Here is a 19,736-nt window from a genome sequence, read left to right as displayed (position 1 = left end):
CTAGCCCTGATTACTGAATTTGATGAAGGGTTCCTGAACAGGGAATTTGGGAACCATGTGCCTTTTCAATATGTAAAGCAGTGGCTAAAAAAAAATTTTAAAAAAATTTAAAAATAGGGAAAAAAGATTGCTTCAGCTCAATTTCACAAGCAAATTTTTCACAAGCAATTCTTTTCCTTCACTCATGGCAGCCATTGCCAGGCTCACAAGCTGCAGAGAGAAAAACTTCCTGTGATGATGGGGTCCCAACATTCTGGGCTACTTCAGTTTCATTTACCAAAGTAATGAAATTTCAACCTAAACCAGCTCAGAATCTATTTCTCCAATGGACTTGAAACTGCTGACAGCAAAAAAAAGTGAAACCTCTGCAGCTTAATCCCCACTTCCCCTCTGTTTTCCAGATAACTCCAGTGAGGTAATCACACCCATCCCTGAAAGTGGTGCACAAAGATGAGTCTGCAGAATTCTAATTGTGTTTTAAGTGCCATCGTGTTGAGGGCCTGTCCTTCTCATCCCCTGTGACCAGAAGAAAGGGCCTTGCTGTGTGTAAAGGCAGGTGAAGGGGCACTGCTGGATTCTGCATCACCTGCTCACTCTGGGGTGTGATAAAGGAGGAATTTGGACTTTGTCCCTTTCCGGTTTAAAGTCAAATCTCTGCTGCTTCCTGTGCAGGAGGTTCTTTCCTCTGCCCTTCAGCAGGTGACAGATTTAATAGGAAATGATGAAGTAAAAGCAGAGAGTGGTGATAAGAGGTTTATTCTTCTTCGAGGCTTTTGATAATTTGCTTCCAGAAAATGACACTTCTTTAAGGAATTTGTAAGCATCTTCAGCCTCGTCAGGGCTGCTGCAGAATTTCCTGTTTTTGTGTTTTCAGAACTGCTGAGCTGCTGAAATTGCCAGTAAAGCCCAGGGTGTGCTATCCAGAAGAGGTGGAGTCTATAACAAATCCAGATTCCTCACTGATATTCGCAGAGATTGTGTGCCTGAACAGAATCCAGAGCCATTCCACCTCCAGCCCCCATGGGGTCAGTCCCACAGCCACAACCCCTCTGTGTTAATCTCCTGTCACACCATCCTTCCCTGCAGGTTTGCTGCACGAGTGGCTGCAGACATTTTCATCCCAAAAGGTATCAGGCGCTCTTCAAACGTGTTGTGGGTGCAGAGCTCTGAAACACAAACCTGGAAGTCAGGGCCTGCCTCAGTGTGGGCAGACTCAGCCCCTAAAGTGAAGGATCTTAAAGTCCCAAGGGGCAAGATCCTGGTCAGATTCCCTGCTCTGAGGGTAGATGGGTCTGGCATGGTCAGCAGGGAGGGAGTTGGTGCTTTCTTGGCCCTCTCAGAGGAGTTTGTGGCTCTGCAGCCCTCCCTGGGAACGCAGAGAGGGAGCTGAGCTCAGCTCCAGGGGTGGACACAGAGAACCCCACTGGGAACCTGCTCCTCCTGAGGGGCAAATAAACCTCTGTGTGCTGTAAGCCAGCATTTCTTGCACAAAAACTTGCAATGTGGATCCATGCCCTTTTATATTTATCAGATGCTTAAAACCCTTCCAAAATGCCCCCATGAAACACACCCTGAGACCCTTGATCAGTGTGATCTGCTCCACTTGTGCTCCAAAGCATAAAACCAGAGCTTATTGTTGACAACGGGCTCCAAAGGCAATGTTTGGCCTTGGCTGCTCTTCTCCTTAGTGCTGGGCTGCAGCCCTTTCCACAGCTTTGATTTCCAAACGACTTGTTAAGCTTTGCTGGGCCGGGACATGAAAGCTGCACTTTAATGTTCCTCAAATCCGCGCGGAATGCGGAAACTCCGCCGAGCTGGGGATGCTTCCCCTAAGACCTTTCTTCCTCTTGGTTCCACGTGTGGCTGCGTGATGGGGAGGCTCGGTGCCTTCTCCAAAGCTGCTGGTGCTGCTCTTGGCAGGAGGAATTGGACAAAACCAGGCAGCTTCTGCGTGGAGCCCGTGCCAGCCCTCAGAGTTGTTTTATTTCATGTGCCATTATTTTATTTCCCCGTGCCATGGAGGGCACCCACAGCCACTCTTGGCACTTGTTTCTGTGCCAAGGGCGTTTCCTGACTCCTCAAATCAGCCCCTTTATGGGGTGAGGGCACGTGGGCAGCAGCCCCAGTTCCTGGGAGCACAGAGTGCCCTCAGCACAGGCCAGCTCCCAGAGGGGGAGAGCTCTTCTCCTCCAGAGAAGGCCTGCTCTAGCCAAAATATAATTCATATCCACACAGTCTATAATATAGTTTTATATATATGGATATTCTATATTTTCAGCCTGGAAAAGAAAAGCTTTTTTTCCTTCCACTGCCTGAAGGAGCAGCAGGAAAGATGGAGAGGATTTCCAAGGGATGGAGGGACACGACACAGGGAATGGCTTCAGACTGCCAGAGGGGAGGTTTAGGTGGGATACTGGGGAGGAATTCCTGGCTGTGAGGGTGGGGAGGCCCTGGGATGGAATTCCCAGAGCAGCTGGGGCTGTCCTGGATCCCTGGCAGTGCCCAAGGCCAGGCTGGACAGGGCTGGGAGCAGCCTGGGACAGTGGGAGGTGTCCCTGCCATGGCACTGGATGGGCCTTAATGCCCCTTCCCACCCAAACCCCTCCGTGATTCTATGCTAATATAATTGATCAAAATCAAGTATTTTATTTGAAAATTGCTGAAATACTATTACTGAGGTAATCACAGTAGTGTGATCACATCATTTATTCCCTGTGCTCTGACAAGAGCCCCTGTCTCACACCTGGCACCCCCACAGCCCTGTGTGACCACGGGGATTGTCTCCCTGGCTGTGCTTTATTCAATTCCACCTCATTTCATGGAGACAAAGCCTAATTTTATTTATTTCTTTTTGTGGAGCAGAGCTGGGTAGAACAACCCCAATTCTGTCACGCTGGGGCTGCACAGGAGCCACTGGTCCTGCCCAGAAGGACAAGGAGGGGCTGTGAGTCAGGCTGGAAACCTGGGAGCAATCTCCATGGCTGGATATCCCTTTGTACAGCATCAAAGTGCCGGGGGGGGGAGCAGAAAGGGCCTTTGTGACTACAGAACCTTTGCTCTGTGCTCTCTGTGCACAGAACCAGCTGCAAGTTTTGGCTGGGCACCCCAAACCTGCAGCTTTGCAGAACCCAGAGCCAAACCCCCGCTGAACTGCAGGGGCTTTTCACCTCTGTCCTCTCTGATTAAAACATAATTGTGCAGAATTTACAGAATTCTCCCTTGCTTTCCAGGTGTAATCTTCACCCAGATAAAGAGAGAATAACAACTATTCCCTCCACAGGCGAGGTTTGTCTGTGCTGATTTATGCCTTAATGTCACATCAATCATCAGACCACAGGGATGTAAATAACAAACTTGATTGGAAAATTGAAGCAGCAACTGATTTTTTGTTTCAAAGGATAAGTATTAGTTTATTTAAAGATAAGGATGTCAAAATATACAGTATTGCATCATTAAGATCAGTGTGGATTAAAACGTCAGGCCCCTGGCTCCCTGTACAGGCTAGGACTGAACAAACAGAAATCTTAATTTTCTGTAAAATTTATTAACTACAGTTATTACAGGAGTCTTGTGAAGCAGAGAGCTGCCTGGGCAGCTTTGATTTTGGTTTTTATTAGGATTAATTACAAGCATGGATATAAACAAACATCAGGATGAACAACTAAGTTTCCTACGAGCTAAGGAACATTAATTCCGGGCTGGCAGGCACAGCCCGGCGTTAGGGGACGTGGCTGCCCTCTTGTGTCCTATTAGAACCTTAAATAGCTTTTAATTTGTTATCCCACCCCGCCCGGCCAAGAGAGCTGCCTCAATCACGTCAAGCCTTTGCATTTTAGCGTTTTAATTTACATTAATAACCAACAGGAAGCAGGACTTGATCACCGCGGGCTCTGCCAGGCTGAAGGGCTCAGCTCTGACACCAGCTCTGTGGAAACCCCACCAGAAGTGACTCGGCTGCTGTTAGGTTGAAGCAGAACATTTCTCAGGGGGATTTGTGCTTTCCTGGCTGCTTTCAAGCTCTCTGAAGCGGAGCATTCTCTGCCCGTGCCTCGCTGCCCTCCTCTGTCACGTGCTTTGCTTTTTCTGCCCTTTATTGAATTCTCTGCCACCCTCGGACCTGACTTACCCTCCCCTCTGCACACTGAAACCACGCACAGCACCTTACCTTCAACACATTTCACGGGGATCTTTAGAGCTGCTTTCTACAGGTGAGGAACAAACCCTGCCAGTGACAACCCGCAGCGATACCCCGGTGTTTGCTTCAGCCTCGGGCGTTTGCTGACAGCCGTGGGGAGGAAAAGGAGTCATTTCTGCTGCCAGAAAGGAGTCATTTCTGCTGCCAGAAAGGAGTCATTTCTGCTGCCAGGAGCTCCCAGAGAGCTGCTGAGCCTCCCCTCAGCAGCCACGGCTGGGCACTACTTGGATTTCCCAGCAGGGAGGATGGACACGGGATCTGTCTGCACTTCTGCATCCGACATCCTTTTGGAGCCCTGTGGAACAAGAGAGACACCTTTAGAAACATTTCCAAGTATTTCTGAACGGTCAGGTCTGGAATTGTGTCCTAGACTTTTGTTGCCAGGTATTTCCCACTGATTTAATCTCCCTGCTTCTCTTCATTTAATATGCACAAATATATGAGCGCCATCTGCATCATGAGAACCACACGAAGTTCCTGCCTAAATGTGGGGGTTATCTTAATATAATTGTCTCAACTGGCATAGAAACAATTGTTTTCAGGAACTGGCCTCACATTCCAGAGCCAGGCTGCTGTGTGTCTGTAGTATTGGAGTTTTGGCATAACTTTCTCTAACATTTCCCTGCCCTAAATGCTTCACTGCAACCCTGCTAAGAGTCCTTCAAGCATGATGAATGGTGTATTCTAAGCCAGCCCTGCTCTGCTCTAGGTTAAAGGAACATTAAATACTTTTATGCATGACAGGTATTCGACAATGTTCGAGTGATAAAGCTTTTTTTTTTTTACACTGCAAACATAATTCTGTGTTTGGAACTGCTCCAAGACACTAATCCAGCTTAGATGAAGGAAATGTATAGCTCTAACTATACCAACTACATTTTTCACTAACTGATAAAAACTTGGCTCTGGTTTAAGGTGCTTGACCTAATTTTGCTGGCCTTGAAGCTGCCAAAACTTCAGCAAAACGGACCCACAAACAGTGTTTGAGGTCACTGTTACCACTGTGGGGTGTCAGTGCTGTTTGTAACCCAAATCATGCCTTGCTAAGCAGAAAATCCAGCATGACAAAGCTAAAGGTGACTCTGTGCTTTCCCTAGGACAGGAACCAGGCAGAATAATGTGTGAATTGTCCCTTCCTGCAAACCTGAGTCACCACTTCAGGAGGCTTCTGTGTTACACGTGGAGAGTGAAAGGTCTCGACTTCTTCACCCCCTTCAGGGAAGTAAAACCAGCAAGGTTTTTACACTGGTAAAGCTCCACCTCACTGATCTTCCTTTAATTTTTCACCTTGGAGGATCTAAGAATGAAAAAGAGCAGCCAAAAATCCCAATGGACTGAAAAATCCCATCTAAAACTGATGGTAACCTTGTGCAGCTCAGCTGGCTGCAGTGGCTTTGCTTCTGCTTCCCCTGATGTTGAGTTTGGAGGATGCTCTAGAGCAGAATAAATGGGTTTGGCCACTTACAGATAGCAGCAAATCCATCATTTATCCAGCAACCAATACTAAGTGAGCTCTTCATTCCAAATTTACCCAGGAAATCTAAAAACCTCCACATGAGGTAAGGATTTCCCACATCACAGGAGTAATGGGGTCTGCCAGCTCCAGCTCCTGTCTGAGCACCATGAAGTCACTTCTAAACTGATTAGGGAATAAGATGATACAATTTGCCTTTCATCCTAGGAAAGGGTGGAGGGAGGAGACAGGAGAGGAGGCTCCTTGGAGATAATCTCCATTTTTGCCTCATTTAGCACTCACTTTGCTGCAGTCTCCTGCTGCACCCATTTTCAAGGTGGTTGCTGATTAAAGCAGGAAGACCAGACTGGCTGATGATTCCTGTTGAACTGGAAATTTCTCGTGAAAGAAAGAAATTTGTTCTGCCTTTTTTAAGGGAGAAATTCCAGCTCTGCCCTGGGATTCAGGACCTCAGGTACCACCAGCTCATGGCTTTGTGGCAGTGAGGCTGGAACATTTGGGCAGAGCATTTTAAAGTGCACACATAGCAAAATCGTGGTGCTGGAGTACTTTTCCCCCCAGATTTTGCTCAGGAGAAGCCTGGGTCAGTGCAGCACATACTCTGATCAGAAAAAATCCAAATACTTTCCACGTGCTGAGCACTCCAAGCTCCTGACAACTGGCCTATGAGTTATTCCAGCTCAGGAAACAATGTTATTAATCTTTTTTTTCCCCCTTTCTTTTTCTTTCTAATCTAATCTTTCAAAGACTCCCTAAATATATTTGCTACAGCTTATAAATTAATCTCTTTTACCATAGGAACAACCTTATCTGTGCTCAAACCCTGCAGCCGGGCACTGATGCTGTTTGCTTGCAAAAATGGCTCCAGCTGTAGCCAAAATTTCAGCATTTGTAGCCAAAATTCCAGCATTTGTAGCCAAAATTCCAGCATTTGTAGCCCAGCTGGGAGCAGAGGCTGGAGCTGCAGTGTTTAATCTGCATTCCTGCCCTGTGCCATCCCCAGGGGACTCAGGGTCCAGGAGAGGATGGTGTTAAAATCCAGAACAGGAGTTGTTGGGTGAGCTGCTGGATCCCCTCTTCAACGTCTCCTGCCCCCATTTTATCAACAAAAAGCTGAATTTCTCTGCTGAGTTGCTCCCAGACAATCGAGCTTGATTGAATTATCTTGAAATGGCAATGCTGGTATTGGTTGGTGTGTGTGATCTAATACTTTTAGATCAATGATTACACCTTCTGATCACCAAGGAGATGAGGAGATTATTTTTTTAGATTGCAGAATGAGTTGCTTAGTTCTTGGTAACCTTGAGGATATTCTAAGTGAGGTAATAATAATAATCCATAATAATATTTCATGAGAGTTTTCCCATACACAGACCTCATTGTTATGTGGTTTGCTGCCACTTTGAAGCACAATAAAGTGACCAAATCAACTTTACTGTTGTCAAAAATGTCTCTTTTTTTCGAGTTAATGGGAGAGGGAAGCTGCAGGAGCACTCTCTGTAATTGCAGCAGAAGATAAGGGACTGCACAGCCAAACTGAGAAAATAAATCCTACAGAACATTTCTGCTTCCTCTACACTGATTCTGTTTTATTCCTCAAATGGTCTTTTTACCTCTCACAATCTCCTCCCTTGATCTAAAAGCTTTTCTTGCCCTTTCAATCTGAGCCACCTTTCCTGCCTCTCTCTGTGTCTTTCATGGATTTTGAAGGTGTTTCCTCACTCCTTCAGACCTCGCTTTTGGGAAGAATTCTAAATGTGTGTCTCTTGTTAAACTCCACGAAGGAGTTTTGATTTTGAACTTGCAGGGGGGTTTTGTTTTGCAGGGATTTTCTTTGGCAGGGATGTCCCAGCTGCACCCCCACGGGGGCAGGCAGGTTCCTCTGGTAAACCAGCCCCACCTCCACTTTCCCCTGATGAACACCCTGTAATTTGTAGGAACATTGAGTCGTCCCCATAGCCAAGGCACGAACCCCAAACCCAGCGCTGTGCCAACAATTCCAGCTCCCCCGGGCAAACCACCCCTGCCTCAATCAGCACCCGAGGCCTGAATTTCCCTTCCTTTCCCAAAACCTTGCTGTTCCTTGGCCCAAGTCCTGCTGGTGAAGTTGAAGCACAAATCCCACATGGATCAGAACCTGCGTGCCTAAACCAGCTGGAAAACAGCAAAAAAAAAAAAAAAAGGAAGATAAATGAACGTACAAGGCCTTTAAAAAACCCTCCCAGGGACTGCCTCTTCTCTGTCTTCTTGTAGGAGGGTTCCTTGGCATCGCCGCCGTTGTGGATGGAGTCAGGCTCAGCTGCTGGCTGCTCCCGGGGCTCAGGCTGCTCCTTGCCCTTCTGCTTGCCCAGCTCCACCGTGGACTTCTTGTCTTTGGAGCCCTCTTTGCTCCTTGGGCCCCCAGGGTCGCTCTCAGATGGGATCAGAGGCTTCTCCGTGGCGTTTAGAGTCTGCAGCGGTTTCAAACAGGGGTTATTTTTAGTGGGGAATAGAAAGAGTTCAGGAGGAGATCCATAAATATGTTAGGGAAAAAAATAAAAAATTTAAAAAATGAAAGGCCACCTGGCAGGAGGAATCCTGCTGCCCAGCAGGTTTGCATTTCCAGAGGCTGGGATGAACTCCTGCAGGGTTGGCTCAGGGAAGGGCTCCCAGGGAGCTGATGGAATTCCATGAGCAAAGACTGCAGGATCAAACCATCCCTGCCTGGAACAACTTCACTGATGTGTTGCTCGAGGAGGCAGAGAACATGCACAGTCACTGCCCACTGCAATACCCCAGAGTTTGCACCCCAAGCAGGGAAAGCACCCGAAGAGGGCAAGGAAAAGATCTGAGAGAGGACAAAAGTCAAAAGACCACATAAAGCAAAGGATGAAAACAAATTCCCTGTGAAGGAGCAACACTCCAAGCAAAAATTAACAACACAGGGTTTGCCTGTGGAAAGCCAGAATATCATAGAAAATTTCATGTACAAGTGCAAAAGAAGAGACAGGAAATTTTCCAAAAGACCACAATCACAAAGCACCTGTCTAGAGTAAAGGGGCAGATTCTGGAACTCAGAGAAGTTCAGGATATATTTGAAGTTCACACAAGAAAAATCTTATCTGGCAAACAAAGGATCGGACAATGAAGTTGTCACTGTTTGGAAAGCAGTAAATGAGGGTGTTTTTGCCAGGAAATCTGTCTGCAAATAGGATTTTCTTTTTTCTTATGCAAAAAAAACCCTCCCAAACCCATATGGCTTTATTTATTGCCATCACTAAAACAGCACAAATTTGCCATGTTGAAAAGCTGGAAATCTCACATCTGCCCTCAGGCCATGGCCCAAGCTTAATGCTGTGTATTTTTCCAGCTTTGGGAATTTTATCATTAGTCTTGAAATATTTGGTGTTTTTCTGAAGGCCTGGGGTTATGTGCTCACACGCCAGGCTTAGCTTTCATTCAAAACAAAAACATTTTTAGATATCATGATTTCAGAGAAAACCCTGAAAGCAGAAACTCTAGAGAAACAGAATACAAATACACCTCTTGTATTTAAAAATGAAAAATGTTCAAGCCTGTCTAATTCTGGGGAAACAAGAATGAGAGGGGACAACAATCCTGCTGCTTGCCTTTTTCACTCAATTCAGCTTCTCGCTACCCAATCTTTAAAAAGTTCCATGTTTAAATCACAGAACCCATTTAATACAGTCAGACTTGACCAGGGGACTCAACTCCTCCACTCCGTACGAGCTTTTGGAGTGATTTCTTCTTCCAGAGATTGAGTGGGTAAATATTTCCTCACACCTGGATTGCTCTGCTCTTAAAAGAATCCAGTCAGCAGCTTGTCTTTGTGCAGGAGAAGGTGAAGGAGGGGATCAGTAGATTTATCAATTTTTAAAGCAGGTTCAGTGGGGTCAGAGGAGAGCAGAGCTGTGCTCTGGGCTCACAGACACCACACACACCCCACCTGGGTCACCTCACCTGGGAAGTGACACTTTGCAGTGCCCAGGGGATGCAGGAGCTCGCCCAGCACAAGGATGGACACCAAGCACATTTCAAGTTCTCTCTGGCTCAGTTTACTCTGGGAGCTCCGAGCTGCTGCCCCAGCAGCTGCTTCCCAAAATCCTTCTCACTGGAAGTGGCCTCAGCTCACCTTTGGAATGATTCCCTGGTGAGACTGCAACTGTTCACCTTCGCTGCAGCAGCAAGCACAGCAACAAGACTGAGCCCAGACACAGCCGAGTTCAAAGGGGCCAGAGGAGCCTGGAACCCTCAGAAACACTCTGTGAAATCTGTGGCTTTGCTCTGTGGGTGTAAAATTAGAGCTTTCCTCCCCACACGTGCCTGAGACAGCGCTGCAGCCAAAGCAGAACCGTCCCCATGGCTGAGAGCAGGTGGGGCTTTGATGTCAGGCAGACAAAACACTTTAAAAAAAAAATATTCATAATACATTTTCCAGGCAAAAAATACCCAACTCAAACCCTATCAGATAATCTCTTTGAGGTGTTTCATATTAACCTTGAAAGGCAGGAAATGGGCAGATTTGATATTGATGGGAGCAGCTCAGGAAATGCGGAGTGAGGCCAATGAATAATGAAAGATGTTAATGCTCCTTATTCCAAAGGGGAGCTGCTCCTGGCAGTTTGCTTTGCCTCCCTCAACATTAGCAGTGCCACTGAAATAAAAAAAAAAAAGAAAAATGGATAGCATTTTCCTCGTTATCTTACAGGAGACCTTGGGCCAAGGCTGATTTTTAAGCCCAGGATTTCTGTGGTTTTGGAGCAATTTCTGGAGGGTGCAGAGTAGCAGGGATGAGAAGGGGAGAAAAATCCCAGCATTCCAGAGACACTATGGCATAATTTAAGGAAACCCTTTCAAAGAAATCCCCAAAAAAGGAAGAAGTCAACAGCAGATCCAGTTTTCCTTGGGCTCCTCTGAGGAATGAAATTGTTCTACTTTACACCAGGGCAGGGGAGAGAAGGAGGAAGAACAATAAACTGATTTACAAAAATGGAAGGAAGCTGGCTGCCCATTAAAATAATAAAATGGATCCAGGGCTGAAACTTTTGGTGTCTTACCCAGATCACTTCACAAAGCTCTTGCATGAAATAAGGATTAAGTGTCACAAGACAAGACCTTTCTATATTTAGGATGCTTTTAGAGACATAATTCATAAAAATTAACCTTGGTGTCATCAGACATTGTGAAAACATGAGGAGAGAGATATAATTTCACAGCTATTTAGAAAAGGGAATTCTGAAATGTCAGCTTTGAATGCAACTTCAGTTTTCCTCTTAAAGGAAACTGTCTATAGACAGAACCTTGTTTTAGTTCTCATTACTGAGAGATGAATTCTTCTGGATATCTTCACTTGCAGCAGGTGAGGGTTTGACTCTCAAATTAACAGAATTTGTATTTCTAATGAAAATAAGATTTTTCTGCAGCATTTTGAAAGCCATGAAGAATAGAATGCAAATACCACACCCAAAGGTTGGGTTTAGATTTTATGAACACAGAACGAAAGAAACAAAAACAGAACAAGAAACAAATATTTTCATGGCTTTTGTTACATTGCAATGGACAGTTTTCATTCTCATTTTCAGTTCTCTTTTGTAGAGTTTCCACCTAAATGATCCTTTCCTCAGAAGACAAGTAAATCAACAAAGTAAAAATAATTCTGTGTGTGTTTAGTTCCACTGCTTGAGCCAAGGTTCTTGCAGAAAGTCAAAAGGCAGCAAGAGAGAGGAAGAAGACTGAACACAAACCCACTGATTATTTTAAGAGAAGGAACACACCCGGAAAAAGCATTTTTTAAAAAAAAAAAAATGTTGACTCTTGAAAATCTTGTTTAATATTATGAATAGATCAAAGAAACAGAAAAGTTATGTGTAAATACACGAAGCTCAGGGAGCGTAGCACTTTCCTTTCAGTGACTTTTACAGTTCAAGAGGCAGAGCTGTGTGGAAGCAGGTGACAAGAACCCATCACCAGAGGATGAAGAAGTCCAGGCCAAAAATACAAAGTCCACTTACGTGGTGTCTGGGGCTGGGACCGTCTCCCTCTTCTGAACGGGGGGTCCCTCCATCACCCTTGCCTGACTAAAACAACAAAGGGTCCTGTTTGAGGCCTTCATTCAGGATGAAAACTCCCAGGAATCAAGGCTTGAAGGCACTTCAGCAACTCCCCTTTGGAAGTACCCCCCTTCTCCAGGGTGGGCTTTGCTGCTTCTGTTCTGTGGGATTGTCTCTTGCCAGTCAGGCTTCCCATCAAGGCCTGAGCAGGGATCATTTCAGCCACTAAACAAGAACCTGCTGTCAGCCCTGCTGCTGGAATTTTCTAGGAAAGAGCTTTTCTTTGCTTTCCAGAGCCAGATCTGTCCTACAAGACCTAGTGGGACTTGCTCTCTATTTATCCACCCTACTAAGTGCATCTGTTGTGAATAATTAAAGCCCACTCAGCTTTAGAGGGATGTTTCCATGTTTTGTCATCAGCATTCATTTAATCCTGATTTTTGCTTTCTAGTTTATTCCTGTAGTCCTTAAATCTCTAAATAATAATCCTCCTTGGTTCCCACACTTCCCAGCCAGGACAATCCAAGCAGAGCCTGAGGCTGCAGCACTGGAAGGTCACTCAGAGCAAACCTTGGCTCTGAAATATCTTTTTAAGGTAAAAACCCATTTCCATCTAGATTTAAAAGTGAGAAACCCCCGTTTGACCAAACTGAGAAAATAGTACAAGCTTTGTGAGAATTAGGTTAAGCTTAAGTTACAATTAGTGCTACAAAAGGGACGACAGGAATGAGCATTTGTGTTTAAAAACGTGTTGGAGGGTTCAGTGTGTTCTCCTGGGTGCCACAGAATGCAGAGAGCTCAGCAGCAAAGCATAAAATAAACTGCAGGATTTCAGAGTGCCCAAACTTAAATGTCATTTTAAATTGCAGAAGTTCAATGAAAACAATGAAAGGATGTGACTTTTGTTCTAAATTTATCTCAGGCGGAATTGTGGTTTGCTGCAGCTCTACGTTTGTAACGTGAAGCACAGCAGCACCAACCCCACAGATGGGGTTACTGCAACCCTGACTTTCCTACAAAACCACAGAAATCAATACATGGCAGCAGCAGGAGAGAAAATTAAACCACTCCATGACAATTCATGGCTTCTGTGGGGAAAACCCTGTCCCTGGAAGGTGCCACTGCCGAGCCTGGCACGGGTTTGTGCTCGGGAGCTTTATCTGTGCAGGAGGCTGCAGGGGAGGAAGCACAGTGTGGTCTGTGCAGGGGACAAACCCGGTCCAGAGAGCATGAAGATGGGCTGTGACAAGATCTGCTCTGCATTTCTGTTTAAATGCCTTTTTTAGAAAAAAAAAAAAATCTGCTCTAACAGCAATCAGTGTTACCTGTTCCCCTTTACCCCAAACCCAGATAAAAATAGCTCTGCTTTAGCCAACCTCTCTAATCCACCTCATATTTTCATTGTTATTATTATTTTTAACCAAAAATAACAGAATAAAGACCTTGAGGTCTAGACAAAGCTCCCTCTTTTGCTGCCAGTGAGACGAGGACATAACAATCCCAAGGATTTCTCTCCAGAGCACTGCTGACCCCTTATCCTTGCCTCTGGTCACCTGGGCTTGCTGCTGGCCAAGGCTGCCCACAAAGTTTTCTGCAGCGAGCAGGGTGGGTTGGGATGCTTTCAAATGGAGGAGGGTGGGGACAGCCAATACCCTGCTACATTTTCATCAATAGTTGTGACAACATAGAAGAGTTATTCTCAATTCTAAATGCTATTTATTGCCTAAGTTTGCTTATGTGGGGAAGCACAGGGACTGCAGATGGTTTGGGAACAATTTTCTTCCGGGAAGCAGGATTAGATTCTACTTTCTGCCTTTCCTCTTTCCCACCTGAGGGACCTTTGCAGGAGTGACTGCCTCCTTTCCTTTCACGTGCCAGTTTACCTAACCTACATAAACTGCCAAAAAAAAGTCGTGCTGCTCAAAATGCAACTCCCCAGTGCAGGACAGGACACGGCACAGGAGCACTGACAGTGCCCTGGCCAGCGGGAGATGGATTTGGAGGCGGGGTTGGAGACGGTTCCTCCAGGAGCTTCCCACTGGGGGATGCGGTTTGTGAAGCAGAGCATCCTCGGAGCGACCCCTGGAGCTCCCTGGGCCACCTCGGCGGGGAAAGGGCCACCAGAGCTCTCGGGACGTTCCGGGAGGAGCCGCGAGAGGGAGATGCAGGACGGGGAATACGCGGGGGGATGCGGGGAGGAGTCCCAGCCGCGCATCCCTGAGCTCCGCCCATCCCTGAGCATCCCTCATCCCTGAGCATCCCTCATCCCTCAGCATCCCTCATCCCTGAGCTCCGCCCATCCCTGAGCATCCCTCATCCCTGAGCATCCCTCATCCCTGAGCATCCCTCATCCCTGAGCTCCACCCATTCCTGAGCATCCCTCATCCCTGAGCATCCTTCATCCCTGAGCATCCCTCATCCCTGAGCTCCGCCCATTCCTGAGCATCCCTCATCCCTGAGCTCTGCCCATTCCTGAGCATCCCTCATCCCTGAGCATCCCTCATCCCTGAGCATCCCTCATCCCTGAGCTCCACCCATTCCTGAGCATCCCTCATCCCTGAGCACCACCCATTCCTGAGCATCCCTCATCCCTGAGCATCCCTCATCCCTGAGCATCCCTCATCCCTGAGCTCCACCCATTCCTGAGCACCCCTCATCCCTGAGCTCCACCCATTCCTGAGCATCCCTCATCCCTGAGCACCCCTCATCCCTGAGCACCACCCATTCTTGAACATCCCTCATCCCTGAGCACCCCTCATCCCTCAGCACTGTCCATTTCTGAGGACCCCTCATCCCTGAGCATCCTCAGCACCGCCCATTCCTGAGCATCCCTCATCCCTGAGCATCCTCAGCACCACCCACTCCTGAGCATCCCTCATCCCTCAGCACTGTCCATCCCTGAGCACCCCTCATCCCTGAGCATCCCTCATCCCTGAGCATCCTCAGCACTGTCCATCCCTGAGCACTGCCCATCCCTGAGCATCCCTCATCTCTGACCATCCCTCATCCCTGAGCATCCTCAGCACCACCCATTCCTGAGCATCCCTCATCCCTCATCCCTGCCCATCCCTGAGCACCCCTGCGCCCTCCCAGACAAAGGCAAAGTGTTTTCCAAGCCTCTCCCCAGCCCTCTGAGCCCCGAAGGGAAAAGCTGCTCTTACCAGCTTAAAGAACTTCCTCAGGTTTGCCTTGGGCGTTTTGCTCTCCGCCCCTCGCGGTTTCACCTCGGCGCTTGCTGTGCTCTTGCTCTCGTCCCTGTCGGGAGCCACTGCCTCGAGAGCCACCTCTGCCTTCTCATTGCTCACGGCCTCTGCTTCTTCCGAGGAGTTCTAGGGTTGGGAAAGACAGTGGAAGAAACATTCTGACTCAATCCATGAGGAGTTGGTTGAGTTCTTAAAATTTTACCATCAAACAGGGCATAAAAACATCCTCAGCTTCACTGTGCTCTTCGTGTTGCTTCAGGAATTTGATTAATCCCAATTGAAAAGAAGCAAATAAGTGTTAAAATCACACCAGTTTATATAAACAAAAGAAATAACCTTTCTTGAGTTGCTGGTTCCCAATCACAAGAATCTAGCTTTGATTACAATGCAAAAAGAATGAAAATGAAATTACACACAGCAATGCATGAACTGAGGAGAAGAGGCTAAAGTAAATCCAGTAAATATGAGTAAATCATACTCAGGAATTTGCACTCAAAAGCAGAATTAAGATTATTTGGACACTATTAATTGCTGAAACCTGGCCTTGGACATTTCCAGGGATGGGGCAGCCACAGCTCCTTTGGGAATCTGTGTCAGGACAGAATAATTCCTTCCCAATATCCCATCTAAACCTCCTCTGTGCCAGTTTGAAGCCATTCCCCCAGTCCTTTATTTCATTTATTCTTAGTTGTCACCACATTCTTTTATTTGGACTCTGCCACTTTTATTGTGAACAATGATATTTCCTGTTCCCCTTTACAGCAGTTTTCCTGTGTGCTGTTGTCATCTCTCTCTCTAAGCAATGAAATCCCGGTTTATTTAGTCCTTCATACAGGAGCCATCCAATGTATTTACACAGTATTCCATCACTCCTTTTAGTTCTGTCATATTTTTAAGTTGCAGGGAACTCCAAATTCAGGAAGGGGACTCACCATGCACTCCTACAGCAGCAGGAGAGATTTTTGCTTTGTTCCTGACTCCTCTTTTGTGGAAGAAACAACATTTTGGGGGTGAGGCAACAGGGAGAAGAATGATGAGGGAATAAATATTCCTTATCCCTGCTGCCTGAGATGGCTGCAGCACATCCCACTTCCCCGTGGAATTTAGATTTAATTTATATTTATGAACAGCTTTGAGATAATCAATCTATAATAATTTTACTCTGGATCTCTGCCTACTCACACATCCATACCATCAACTCCCCATCTATTTGCTGGAAGGAAATGATTCAGAGCAGAGTGAAAGCAGTGGCTCAGTAAAGCAGAGCTCAGCTCCTGGGATCTCATCACTCCAAGGGAGCAGGTTGGGATCACTCTGCTGTACCCCAAAGGAGTTTTGTCTCTGCAGCTCTGGCTCTGCACTGGAATTGGTGGCAAAACCAACAAAAGCACCCTGGGACCAAATGCCAACCTGCAAAAAGCACTGCCCAGTTAAATTAGGGTTAGTCAGATATCCAGGGATTGAGTTGTTTCAAGAATCAGGGATTTTTTACACATTTCTTTAGGAAATTCTTCTGCAGGAATGGCTTTGCTATGAAAGAAGGGAAATTTAGGTTGGCTATACAGAGGAAATTCCTCCCTGGGAGGGTGCTGAGGCCCTGGCACAGATTCCCAGAGCAGCTGGGGCTGTTCTGGATCCCTGGCAGTGCCCAAGGCCAGGCTGGACAGGGCTGGGAGCCCCTGGGACAGAGGAAGGTGTCCCTGCCATGGCAGGGGTGGCACTGGGTGGGCCACTTTAAGGTCCCTCCAACCCAAACCATTCTAGGATTCCATGCTCTGCTTCACCCACTAATTAACCAGTTTGCTCTTTGCACATCAGTAAAAGAGCATGATTTTCCTGCAGTTGCATGGCAAGAGTTGCTTAAAATTCAAGTTTTTAAAGCAAACACATCTGCTTTTAAAGACAGATCCCAGAGCAGTGTAAATAATGCTGCCTTGATCACCTTCCACCCTGGCCTGGCCTGCTTTGATCAGATAAATGTGAAGCATCATGTTTCCCTGCCCTGATCAGATATCTGCGAGGCCTTGAAAGCAGCTTTCCAACACAAATATTGGAAATTGCCCACTGTAACTCCCTATTAGTATTCCTTCTGAAAAAAAAAAAAAAAAAAAAAAAAAAAAAAAAAAAAAAAAAAAAAAGGAAAAATGCTGGCACAGCAAATATTTGAGTAACAGTTCTGAAAATCCTCGTGAAGACTGATCAGGAAATGGGGCAAATACAAAGTGGCTCCCAGCTGAGAAGCTGAATAAGGAATTTTTCATTTTGCCTTTCCATATTTATTCATCTGCAGGCAGAGCAGCAGCATTAACTGCCACGTGTTGACAGGCACTTCATTAGCTGCACTTTGAAGTGAAAGCTCATCAGAAGATGGATATTTAAGAGAGTGCCTGGAAAGAGAAGCTGGAGCTGAATCCTGCATCTATTGAGTGTTGTGGTTGCTGTTTGTGACTTCAAAAGCAAAGCTACTCCTGACTCTGAATTCTCCACCTATCTGAGCTTGGATTCTCTGTCCTAGCAAAAGGACAGTGCATTAAATGTGCCAGAAAAAGAGAAATTCACTGCAGAACACCCCACAGAGTCTTCAAACCAAGCTGAGTTTGAGACCAACCTGTTGCCTTTTGGTTTTTTGTACATCTCTCCTAATTTTATTTAGTTCCAAGCTGGGTCTCCAGGGTCTTTCACCAAAGGAAATATAAAATATTATTCTCTTCCAAGAAAACTCAGCAAAGCCACATCAGCCTTTTACAGGTAAAGGAGTCAATGCTCAAACAGGCATTTTTAATTCTTAGGACCAAATTCAGTTTTTTACTGCAGTTTTCTGGAGGGGATTTCTGCAAAAACATTTGGTCTCAGCATGATCCCAGACCCAAGAAGTTCTAACCAAGCAGAAAGGAGCTCATCTGACAAAGTTCAGATTTCCCAGGCTATTGTAACTCGGTGCATTTGTGTAAATGCTTTAACCAGCCCTTAATATTTTTGGATGCAACAAAATCTGCTTGGAGTGGTAGAGAATTCCCTAAAAAAGTTTCTATTCCCTGATATAAAGAGCTGAGGGTGGTGTAGGAGAAATTAAACCCAGCATTACCAACTAACAGCAGTGAAAGACAATTTTGGTCCAAGGTTTACACCTGAGGTGTTTGAGACCCCAGAACTGAAGATTTTTCCGGGGTTAGAGGTGCTCAGGGCAGGTACCAAGCCCTATTTTAGCTCTGAGGTTTGGGGAGCTGGTGTGGGCAGAGCCTACGTTTTACAGCAGTAAAAAATCTGTAATTAATTTGGGTTAAAATTTCAAAATCAGATGCTGAAAAATTACCAAAAGCTTATCAGACTAATATTTTAAACCAACCATCACTACTGATTTCTCCCTCATAGGAGTGATTTTCACTATTTTTCTGCAAGAAAATTTTCCCTTCTTGCATGGTTTTTTCCTTTTTTTAAAAGGCCTTGATACTTCATTAAGAAATGACTGAATTCAGACTGGATTTATTGCTGTTTTACACTGAAACTACACACAGCAACCTCTTCTTTCCCTTATTTCATCCTGATGCTCAGCACACATCCTGCTGCCCAGCTCTGTTTTCAAATAAGCCAGACTACTCAGAGGAGGAGGTTTCTGTAGCAATAACAACTACAGAAAAACCTCCCTCTCCCTCTTCTTCCCAGCTTTCCTCTCATTCCAAGCCCCTGATTCCCTCAGTTCCCCAGGTAATCAATCCCAAGTGGCAAATGTTTGAAGCTATTATTATTTTCAAGCATGTTTACTCTGTAAATATCTAAACACCTTTGTTGGTTTTTTTTTAAACATAAATAAAATATCCAAACTGCATCTCCAGTGGGAAAACTCAGCTAAAGAAGCTGCAGGAGCAGCAGCCACTCAGGGGCATCTGGGTGTTTGGAAGCAGCAAATTTCTGGGATTTGAGCTTGAGCAGAAGCTCAGAAAAGCAGTTATTTAACATCCAGTGACTCAGTGAAGTTTCATACAGCCCTTCTATGAAGTAACATTAAAAATGAATAAACTTCAGCTTATAAACCATAAGGATCGTGTTTTTAGAGTTAGCCCTAAATGAAGTTAAAATCATTATTTAACCTGAGGAACAATGTGTCTTCCTAAGCAATTGAGACCCCAAATTAAAGCCTGATCTTCTCTATCACAGAATATTTCCTGCTGAGTAAGAATAGTCTCCCTGATCCCAGCCTTTCAGACACTTAAAGCAAAGAAATGAAACAAGGTTTTAGAGCTTTATCTCTATTAATGATACATTTTAGTAAAGAACACTGCGACCTCTGGGGGATATTTAACAGAAGCATTGAATTGAGAGAGAATAACATTCCTGATTCCATAAAACCAAGAAAACTCCCACGGATAAATTCATGCCCTGATGCTGAACACGTGGCAGCTGCTGCCCGCGCTGGGTTTGGCAGGAATGAACTCCAGTGGCAGCACGGAGCTGCCCAGCTCCCAGCCCCAGTACCTTTTTCCAGAAGAGCTTGCTCAGGGGCAGAGGAGTGGCCGAGCCCTTGTCCTTGGTGGCCTCCCGGGGGGGTTCAGGGGTCACTCCCTGCGGAGGGGCCGCGGCCTCCGGCGCTTTCGGGTTCTGCTTGGCCGGCGGCTCTTGGGAGGGAGGGACATTTCTGTCTGCTTTTACACAGGTGACAGGAGGCTGCTCAGGGCTCTGGGAGTGAAAGGACATGGATATTGTGGGGAACAAATCCAGCACGCTCAGCCATCACCTGGGGCAGGTGAGCACCACCTTTCCCTGCTCAGCTGCACCCTGCCCTTCCACCCATCCCTTCCATCCCTGCCCTTCCATCC

At 46.1% G+C, this 19,736-nt stretch overlaps 1 protein-coding gene across 2 annotated transcripts in view; it reads right to left on the bottom strand.

Annotated features, from left to right (window-relative positions):
- Positions 1–3,387: 3,387 nt before the first annotated feature.
- The window catches only part of BCAS1 (brain enriched myelin associated protein 1), a 36,240-nt gene continuing 19,891 nt past the window's right edge, over positions 3,388–19,736 (bottom strand). For both annotated transcript variants that reach the window (XM_053993297.1, XM_053993298.1), the window contains 4 exons: positions 19,396–19,596; positions 14,881–15,048; positions 7,871–8,119; positions 3,388–4,490 (listed from right to left, as the gene is read on the bottom strand). In XM_053993297.1, the coding sequence (XP_053849272.1) occupies positions 4,416–4,490; positions 7,871–8,119; positions 14,881–15,048; positions 19,396–19,596 (693 nt within the window). In that variant the 3' untranslated portion in view covers positions 3,388–4,415. The remainder of the gene's footprint in view (positions 4,491–7,870; positions 8,120–14,880; positions 15,049–19,395; positions 19,597–19,736) is intronic.

Source organism: Vidua macroura, chromosome 17, assembly GCF_024509145.1.
Source record: "Vidua macroura isolate BioBank_ID:100142 chromosome 17, ASM2450914v1, whole genome shotgun sequence".
Lineage (NCBI taxonomy): Eukaryota > Metazoa > Chordata > Aves > Passeriformes > Viduidae > Vidua > Vidua macroura.
This window is presented reverse-complemented; position numbering and strand designations above follow the sequence as displayed.